Source organism: Theobroma umbraticum, unplaced genomic scaffold (assembly GCF_002168275.2).
Source record: "Theobroma umbraticum cultivar Fairchild unplaced genomic scaffold, ASM216827v3 scaffold_67.0, whole genome shotgun sequence".
In the NCBI taxonomy this organism is placed as follows: domain Eukaryota; kingdom Viridiplantae; phylum Streptophyta; class Magnoliopsida; order Malvales; family Malvaceae; genus Theobroma; species Theobroma umbraticum.
This window is the reverse complement of record NW_018397262.1, coordinates 2,205,209-2,215,149: the sequence shown is the minus strand read 5'-3', so window position 1 is coordinate 2,215,149 and position 9,941 is coordinate 2,205,209. Positions and strand designations below refer to the sequence as shown.

General features: G+C 34.4%; 2 protein-coding genes across 3 annotated transcripts; one reads left to right on the top strand and one right to left on the bottom strand.

Moving 5' to 3' along the window:
- The first annotated feature begins 3,069 nt into the window (after window positions 1-3,069).
- On the top strand, window positions 3,070-4,029 carry LOC110419721 (uncharacterized). The gene has a single exon (XM_021432812.2). The coding sequence runs from the start codon at window positions 3,176-3,178 to the stop codon at window positions 3,782-3,784; it is 609 nt and encodes a 202-aa protein (XP_021288487.1). The 5' UTR covers window positions 3,070-3,175; the 3' UTR covers window positions 3,785-4,029.
- A 557-nt stretch (window positions 4,030-4,586) lies between these two features.
- LOC110419380 (Ubiquitin carboxyl-terminal hydrolase family protein) lies at window positions 4,587-9,343 on the bottom strand. Of its 2 annotated transcripts, none has more exons than XM_021432396.2 (2): window positions 9,161-9,343; window positions 4,587-8,005 (listed from the first exon to the last, which is right to left on the bottom strand). In XM_021432396.2, the coding sequence occupies exon 2, from the start codon at window positions 7,891-7,893 to the stop codon at window positions 6,550-6,552; it is 1,344 nt and encodes a 447-aa protein (XP_021288071.1). In that variant the 5' UTR covers window positions 7,894-8,005; window positions 9,161-9,343; the 3' UTR covers window positions 4,587-6,549. The 2 variants fall into 2 exon arrangements, with proteins under 2 accessions (XP_021288071.1, XP_021288070.1); XM_021432395.2 differs by having other exon boundaries at window positions 4,588-7,957.
- Window positions 9,344-9,941: the final 598 nt, after the last annotated feature.

Here is a 9,941-nt window from a genome sequence, read left to right as displayed (position 1 = left end):
AAATTTATCATCTTTCTTAAAATAGTTTCATTGCATGACATAATAACTAGTTTTCAACTTATGCGATACACGATAAATACAAACATATTCTAATATTTAATGTACATAAGATTATAATTGCATTGTGAGTGAATGAATGTGTACGAAATATAGGTAGATAAAATTTTAACTTTTTAAACAATTTTGGAAGCCAAAAAAATTAATTCTGTCATTTTCAGTAGAAAAAAAATGAAATAATAGAACCCATGTTAGTTAAGGAAAGAAAATGGCATAGACGAGATGTTTGCCGAATTCTACTTTAATTGCCCATCCTATCATGCTACCCAATGAGTCAATTGCAATAATAATTCCCCTTAGTGATGTATGATCGGTCCCCTCCCATGTGTAGCTGTGGGCGTGCACTGCAAACCCAATTAATTGCTCACTCACTCTTGCTGTCCTGGACAAACTTTCCCAAGTCCAAACCAAGGCATTTTGTTCTATTTATTCATTTTTCATATCCCAAACAAACTTATTAAAGTTGATGTGTTAAGCATATATATATCAGCCCTTAAATGTAACCCTAACTGCAACATTTATGATAAACAAAAAAAAGTATTGGCTCTTCGTCACAACATTTATGAAATGAGAAAGAGATACTCATCAGAGCAAAGCAACTTATCTGCCTTCGGATTTTCATTTTTTTTCCTTCAAATCTTATTAAAATCTTCGGTCTTCATGCTTTTGTTGCTTCCCTCAAACACACGTTTATTTGGTGCATATATTAAGGGAGGAGGCTTGACATGAGCATATATGCCCACAAACTAACTCATCTTCACATTGGGTTTATCATCTCTCTCTCTCTCTCTAGAAGAAACGCCATGTATTATCTATCCCTGGTGGCCTATCACATATTCTTCAATTCAACTAAATATCTGTATCTTCTTCTTCTGCTGGGCTATGCTTTGCTTTACATCTTCATGTTTCCTAAAGAGATGGGAAATATGCAAGAATGGGCAGCTCTGGGTTCAGGTAATGATGGAAACAAGACTTTCGGGCAATTACACTACTCCCCAGAAACCTCAACTTGCCTTGATTCAAACCAATCCTATTACAAGGTCTCGACGGTTTCCACCCTTTATCAGTACTTGAGCTAAGGCTTCACTTGTTTTTACTATCATTTCCGTTCCTGTTTCTGTATGCTGTGATCACATCATCTTAGATGTGCATGTAGTGATTATTTATAACCTTTTGGTGAGTTTATTTTATTTTTCTTTCCCAAACTTTCTTTGTAACGTGTGATTATATTCCTTCCCTTTTCTCTTTTATTTGCATTTAACAAAACTTTTTCCAGATATTTATATCATTCATGTAAATATGTTTGTGTTTTTCCATTTTTTTTATATAATATAAAAAAAAATAATATAACTTGAACTTAAGATCTTTACACTTCTCTCGCCCTTGTCAATGCAGCTTAGTAAGTGGCTATGTTACTAGAAATTATTTATTACTTTTTGTGATAAAAGCCTATTTTCACTTTATTGCTTATGATTTGAAGTATAAACTTGGAAATAAATTAAGATAATATGACTTTTTTAAAAAATTTTGAGAAGAGGATATGAATTTAATTCTTTGAATCAAGAAATACGTACACTTGCTATTGAAAAAGTTTGAAAAGTGTCCAAGTGTGAACTCAATTATTTGTAAATGTCATTTTAATATATGAAAAGAAACTAATTAAATATCCAAATTCCACTACCATTAAGCGATGAAAACCAAAACAAAAAAGAAAAAGAAAAAATGTAATTTCTTTGCATTTATGATTCTTTAGAGACTGCAACTAAATAAAAGAAAACCCCATGAAACTGAAGTTGAAGAGCCAGGGGGTTGGCAAGCAGCCTTAATGGCCAGCAAATTGGTCTTTCTTTGGGTGAAAACCATGGGTAGGAAATCGCAATCTCAGCGCCCAACCTGTCATCCGGTTTCCTTCAACATTTATTGAAACTGGGCAACCGAATTTCCACCTTTCTGACACTCTTCTTATTATGTCCAGACAAAGCATTGTCTTCCCAACTTTATGATGGAATTGCCATGATAAAACTCTATTGAATTATGCATACTTGGTGACATGTGATTGCCTGGTGGCCAGTAGACCACGTACGGCTTTACTTCACTAAATTACTATAATCTCTGTCAAGGCATTATGCTGCCTAGAATACTACATATTATGACAAAAACTATTCAGATCTATCTATGTACATATATCACGTCTATAACAGACATCTCAGCTGCTAGAATTTGAGGTTCAATTTTTAAGATGAGGTGGACGAGAGATTTATAAGATAAGAAAAAACTGTCACTTACTGATATTAAATTTGGTTTTGAGTAAAAAAATTAATATAAAAAAGAATTGTAAACAATTCAAAATATTTTCATATAACTCTTATGGGGGAGAGGGGATTCGAACTTTACTTTTTAAACAAGAAAATCATGTATCAATCAATGAATCAAATGCTCGAGTACTAACTCTTGTGATTAATAATTAATTAATTATTATTAATTAAAATATTATTTTTTATTTTATGTCACGTAATGTTAACGCGTCATGTAAATATAAAATGATAAATGATATTTTAACTAATAATAAGTACTCAACTATTAATTTTTATTAATTTAATATAAAAATATAAAAAATTTAATTAAAAATTTTTTTAAATCATTATATTTTAAAAAGAATTCCAACCTTTAAATTCGGCTTGAGTAGACAATTCAATAACGAACAAGCATAAAAGGAATCAGATGGTATCTAATTAAAGTCAGGTTCCCTTTGTAGGCCCCACGATAAGGAAAAAAGCCTTCGTTTTGGAGGACAATTCTGTAATTTCAACGCCACAAGTTGGAACCTGTCATTCACGAAAAAGACGTTATGAAAGCTTGCACGCTCCAAGTTCCAATCACCGCCCGAGGACATTCCTGGAAAAAAAAATAAAAACATTTAAATGCCCAATTCGACCGTTGCGAAGATTTATATTAAAGAAACCCCTGTTTACCGTTGGAGAAAACAAAAAAACCCTAACCCCCCTCCCTCCCTCCCTCCCTCCCTACTGTTTCTCCCTTCAAAAATCTCTTTCTGCCTCATTTTTCTTCGTTGCCACTCAGCTCAACTCAACTCTCTGTCTTTGTCTTGTATATATCCATGGCGGATCAAAGCTCAAACCCATCAATTATGGAGCCTAAACAACCACACCCACTTCACCAAATAGCAGAAACACCAACCCACAGGTTGCTTTTGAAACAGTGGGTGAAAGAAACAGAGCTCATTCTCAACAGAATTTCCCTCAAGGAGACTCAAATCGATGCCGTCCGTAAAGAAATCACTCAGCTTTACATCTTCTTCTTCCTCTTTCATTCCATCTCTCTCCTCCTGCTCTTCAACTCTTCTTCCAAGGACCCTCCCACCGGTGCCTGCCATAGGTCTTGGATCCCATCTTTGTGTTCTTTGCTATGTTCTATGGCGATTACCTGGGCGGTTAGGTATAAAACTGATGTGGAAGGGCACTTGGAGAAGCTGTTGGAGAGGGAAAAAGAGGATGGGAAGTTGTTGGCCAAGTGTGTGGAGGAGCTCAAGAAGAAAGGCGTGGAGTTTGATCTGTTGAAAGAGGTTGATGCCCTTAGGAGAGCCAAGAGTTTGAGGGTGGAGGCTAAAGCTGTGAGGAAATGGTCTGCTAGGGACTTTGTTACATTGTTTTTCTTCACTGTTTCATGTATGGTTCTTGGGTTAACAAGGATTATCCTGTGCAGTTAATTAGAGTTGTGGGGATCATGTAGGAATTTGGGCATATTGGGGTATTGATTCTTTTGTGGGTTTTTTCTTTTTAATATATTTGGCAGAAGATTAATCTTGGATTCTGTCACATAGAATGGCTGGGGAATTCCTTTTCTTGAGTTGGAAGTATTTGCAGAATATTCTGTTCTGCTTTTGTAATTTGGAGCACTTTATTATATCCACAGACTATGAAATAAGAATGATGGTTTTTCAGAATTATTTGTTTTCCCACTTCCCATAATTTGGTGGCAATCATAATTAATCTAATTGTAGGATGATGCCCCCATATAAACTCAAACTTCCAATAAAATCCACTACTGCACCTAAACTTCCAGGGCACCAAAACACCTTTATTCAACTTCAGTAAACAAAAAAATAAAAATACTTGCCAATTTTGTCAAAATTATTCTGTTTGCTGGGGGTTAGGAATATATCCTTAAACCATGACACCATATATTCATCATTTGTACAAGTTATCCAAATAATCATACTACATAATAAAAATATTCCACAAATAATTAATCATCTTAAAAATATTTATCCCAAATAATGAAAACTATTAAGAAATTATAATTAATCATCCTACTCGTAATAAACTCTAGAACTAAAAGACAAAAAATTAAGAATAAGATTCGAGTTTTGAGATAAAAGAGTATAATGAGATGAATGATAAGTATGTATCTCATCCTATCTCATATATTAAATGGGAGATGGAAATTTAATTTGAAATTGTAAAATTCTTTTAATGATAAGTGTGCAGAATTCTACTTTGGAAAAGCATAAATGAATTAAAAATAAGAAAAATGGCACTCGCAATATCAAAATACTAGTACAGAACTGTCATTAATCACCAATGTAGAACAGTTTACAAGTTTCAGAAATTCCATTTCCATGCTTCTTGGCTAAATGGCTCCTGCATTGTTCTTTAATGTGTTTACAGATGATGGTTCTCCCATGGCTTCACCTTAGTGCTTTACAAACAATAAACTCATTTCATCAATCAGGGGAAACAACCAATAGCATCAACACAATTTACTCCAGAAAACATCCAAAAAGATTTCCCATGCCTCACCTGTAAGCCCCAAACCCCTTCCAATATTTTTTCACAAACTTATTATGTTCAGGATTACTCTGTAGACTAATTACAATAATCCCTATCGCGTTGAAGCACTGTAAAAGCTATATCTCATAACAAACAACAAACTTAGAGTTCTGACCAAATTTGATATATCCAAATATAGCTTTGGAGGACATGAACAAAACGCAGCTTTTTTTTGACTAATAAGCAATGTAATTTTCTTCTATTTTGGCAATAGATGTAACATGGTTCCACCAAAACCATGGATATTAGTTTACAACAGAAGACAGTTGACAGGTTATTTGCAAGTGCTATGACATTGATAATTTAAATCTTAACAATTTTGTCATTGGACATCGAAAAAAGGTAGCAGTTCTTTTTTCCCGTGTTCAATTCTCTGCATGCTTAAGAATGTGGAAGCCATAAACTTTTGAAACTCACAAGGCTGAATACTCAACTTTTTGAGAGCAAGGACCATGTGCAATGAATGTGATCTCATCTGAGAAGGAACCTGGATTAAAGCAAGTAATTCTAGCACATCTGAATGCCTTCTGCTCACTTCTACCATCCAAAATGATTGGATGTAACAGATGCCTCCCTCACAGCAGCAACTGAACAGGAACTCAGGCAACCGGTACTCAGACCAAATCAGACGAGAATGATCATAAGGGAAAAGACTGACATCATACCTCAAGTTTCCATATTGGAAGCAGAAACAAACATAAAACCAATCCGCATAACAGTTATACCCAGCTACATATATGTTTGATTCACTTCACAATAAGGGAATCTCCAATAATATGCAAAATTATTTAAAAGAAAACATCAGGGAAATAGATAACTGTAACAAAATAACTAGGGTTATCTACTTGTTGATTGTCATTGGTTCTTTAACCAAAACAAACACAGAAGTAATTTCATAATTTTACCCACTGCACTACAGTGCCAATAAACCCCAAAAAATCCCTATTAATTCAAGTTAGTATAACTTGTTTCTATAAGATCTATCAGTGCTTTTCCACCAAAAGAGAAAGTCCCAAAACAGAAACAGAACATGAAAGTAAGCCAGACACAGTCTTTTGTATAAATAAGAATAGAATATGTAAAGCAAACCAAACAATAGAGATATGAAATCTTACTGATTGTGTTGAAGAAGCAGAGCAAATGCAAGCCCAGGACAGATTGAAGGTGAGAAAGGGAGAGAAGCGTACAGCCGAGACCCAAATCAAAGGAGAGAGAGCAATGGAACCCTCCGAAATCGAAGGAGAGAGAGAGATGGAAAGAAGAAAATGCCTCAAAAAAATAAGCAAGGTGAGAAAAAACCAAGCTGAAACAAGAAAGGAAATGCCTTATGCCCTCCAAGGGCGTAACTGAAAATATTTTACATGAGGAAGGTATTTCCTCCCTACCAAACAGCTAAAACTCATGAAAATTTCTTCTGGAAAAAAATTTCCTCCATTCCAAATGGAGCCACAGCAACATTCAACAAGAAAAATCATGAACTGTAAGCAATAAAAGGGTTACCACTCTTTCAATTTCTTGAGGTGAGTTTATCAATTGTCTCTAGCAGCAGATTATGGACCACCCTCTCATCTCTGTTCAAGCTAGTATCTGTGCTATTTATGAGCAAGAATCTGAATGTCACAAAATGTTGAATGCCTTATGATCAACTAGAGTCATCCTTAAAGAACACGTCACTTTGACTACTTTCACTCTCAAAATCATCAAATGCTTGCTCGAAATGATTGATTTCACCTGGACTTTCCAGGTCTTTTCCATCATTACTATCTAAAATTGGGAGAACCCAGTCCCCATCTCTTCTGCCTCCCCCACTTGTTTTGAAAACTAAACCATTTCTTTCCTCCTTGATTTCTTCTGGGTATTGCAATGATCTAGTATTTCGACACCCTAGCAAGATAAGGTCCAACATTTTCCTTCGAACAACATAAATTGGATTTGGTACTACCAGACACCCTTTGCAATAGGCTTCTCTAAGGAGAACAGTTTGAGCACTTCCCTTGGTGGATATATAAAAAATGCCAGGGTGTTTCAAAAGCAGTTCACGCACATTAACTTCTATAGCAAAGTCCTTCCTAAAATGAGCCAACCTTTCTACCTCAACCATCTTCTCTACTGTCAAGCTCAATAACTCATGAATAATCCCGATGGCCCGCTTCTCATACCGCTTAATACCTCCACAAGAACGCACTCTAACAGCCTCTTTCTTCTCGTAAGGCTTCAAATATGGAAGCCTCTGCCAGTTCTTCAATCTCTCCCTGTATCCTCCCTCGATCTTAAACCCAGTAGGGAAGTTAATGGGAAACGTATAACTTGTCTCAAACTCACTCAACCACTTATCTTTGTACTCCTTTTCTCTCCATTTTTCTACTTCAGCCACTGCCAAATTCTCATCTCTGTCAACCAATTCAACAATTTCCAAATCAATTAACCTAAAGTCCTTTGAGTATTTTCTTAAAATAGAATCTCTAAAGTCCTTAGGCAAGCCTAGTTCTCTCCTAATCAGCCTCAAAGCATGAACATGAAGTGTCCCATTTTTTGACATCATCAGCAACTTTTTTATTCTCTGCACCAATTCTGATTCACAATCTTTCACAACGTTTTTTTCCTCATCAATCAAATCCTTCACTCTTTGAGTTATTCTGCAGCACAAGTTCCTCCTAAGCGGATGCATAAATACCTCAAACACATGTGGGTATTTGTGAACAGATGCACCCATGCCCACATTCAGACCCACAATATTTGTCCACCGTGACATCAGCTGTACAGAGACAAAGGGACCACGCTTTCGCTGCGACATAAGGTGGTGAATATTGAGGATGGTTTTGACTTTGTGGATGTGTGCCATGAGCTTGTCCACTTTTAAATCCCTTGTTCTGGTTTCTAATCGAGTCTGAGCAGAATCAACTTGTTTTTTCCATCTCATTTGTAAAAATGAGTTGAATGGGCCAATTGATATTCTGTTATGCCTTAAGCTTTTCGCAAAAATCATGTTTTGTCACCCACGATGCTTCTCCACTAAGATTAAACGTTTCTTCCAGGCTAATAATGCATTCCTAATTTGCATAATACAATATGAATACAGTCAACAAACCAATTGACACCTGTCCCTAGAAAAAGAAACTTTAGAATTCAACCAAAACTAAACTAAATTCCATAAACAATTATTTTAAAATAGCATCAGCTCCAACTCAAAATTAAGAATATCACCAAAGTTTTTCTTCATTTTAATCTATATATTACTCTGAACCCACTACTAGTCCAAAATTGACAGTTTAAGCTCTAAATCCAAAATCCCAATTTTATGTTTGAGGAAGGTTTTAGGCATGCACAAACCCATCCTTCAGTTAAGCAAGTTATTTGTCATCCCAATCATTTGAACTTAAATTGTTCGAGATCCCAATCACAATGGTGCCAAAGAATACAGTACATAACAACAAATTTAAGCAGAAAAAACAGTTTGCTTTGCTATTGTTTTATCAATGAAATTCATTAAGTGCAAAGTAACTGGCAATCAAATATAACGGATATTCCAATTAACAAAAACAAACAGAAATGAATATTAAAGAATAATTGAATCCTTTAACTAAACCCAACAACCCTTCATTTTTCCCAATAGCAGTAACTTAAAGCAAATAGCAGATAAATCAAAACAATAAGATACAAATGATAAAGCAAATAACAAGTAAGTTTCTCCAGTAAAAACTTTCCCCAGTTTCAAACTCTGGGTATAAGCTACTTATTCCAACAATTCGTAAGAAGTCATCCGTATTTGGAATTGGATGTGGGTTATGCTGCCGAGCTGCTCCATTTTCATCGTTGGGAAAAGATTGAGACTTATTTAGAAAAAGAAAACAGAAATTGGGGGAATGAATATTAAGGGTAATGGGAAAGATAACTCGACCATAAATTTGAACGATTCAAGACAATGAACATTACACTATCCAAACCTTAAAAAATAAAATTAAAGTATAATTGGATATAAAAATAAATTACAGTTTTAAAAATTAAAAATTAAAGATTACAATCATACTTTTCTTCGAGAATAAAATTCATTATCTTGATTGGTGTTACGTTTAGTCATCTCTTGGTTTCTAATCGATTATGATGTTACTTTTAATCATTACTTTTATTTTCGAACAACCTTTAAGCTGTGTACACCACGTTATTTGAAAAACGTTTTAGCCAAAAAAAAAAACCATAAAACAATTAATATGTAATAGAAATTAGAAAGAAAATGAAAAGGGAAATTGGAGAACCTGATGGCTGAGGCGGTTGCTGTGGTGGTGGTTCAAAGGTAGAAGGTGGGAGTTGCAGTCCATCAACCGGTGGAGGAGGAGGAAGAGCCTCAGCCTCGGTATCCCCACCTGGCGGAGAAAAAAAGGCGGAGGAGGCGGCGAATGGGAGGAAAGCGAGGGATTGGTTTCCGTACGACAACAATTATAGCGTTGGACCTTTTTTTTAATTGGTAAAATAATGAAAAATAGATTTTCTATTTTAGAATAATGTTTTAATTTACATATTAATTTCACCTATAGTAACTACCAAGGACCCCTCTTTTTTTTTTTTACGTTATGTTTAATTCATTGAAAATTTGAAGGAAAAGAAAATTACAATAAAGAAAATAAAATTTGTCACTTGGTTTGATATGTGAGGAAAATTTCATTACCCAATAAAATGTTGAAAATGAATTGCTACAAGAAAAAATCATTTATAAAAAAAATTGAGCTTGAAAATCAATTTTCGGTAGTTTAAGATTTATTTTAACGTTATTAAGATAAAATGAAAAATAAAAACTCTGACCCCACAACAAATAAAAAGATGTGCATGCTTTCCTTTGTTTTTCCTCGTCATCTTATAAGAAAATCAAAGGAAAAGGTCTATTATAAATTTCTCTTTTATTTTCTTAAGTATAAGAAAATAATTTTTAAGAGTTTTATTTTCTTTTCTCCCAAAATTTTCTTGAGCAAAGAAAACCCTAAAGTTTTTTTTATTTTAAAATTAGAAGACAGTGATCTTGCTTTATTTACTTATTTACAT

What these genes read in the sequence shown, in the direction of transcription:
- LOC110419721 (XM_021432812.2), top strand. Translation starts at nt 3,176, where the DNA reads ATGGCGGATCAAAGCTCAAACCCATCAATTATGGAGCCTAAACAACCA.
- LOC110419380 (XM_021432396.2), bottom strand. Translation starts at nt 7,893, where the DNA reads ATGATTTTTGCGAAAAGCTTAAGGCATAACAGAATATCAATTGGCCCA.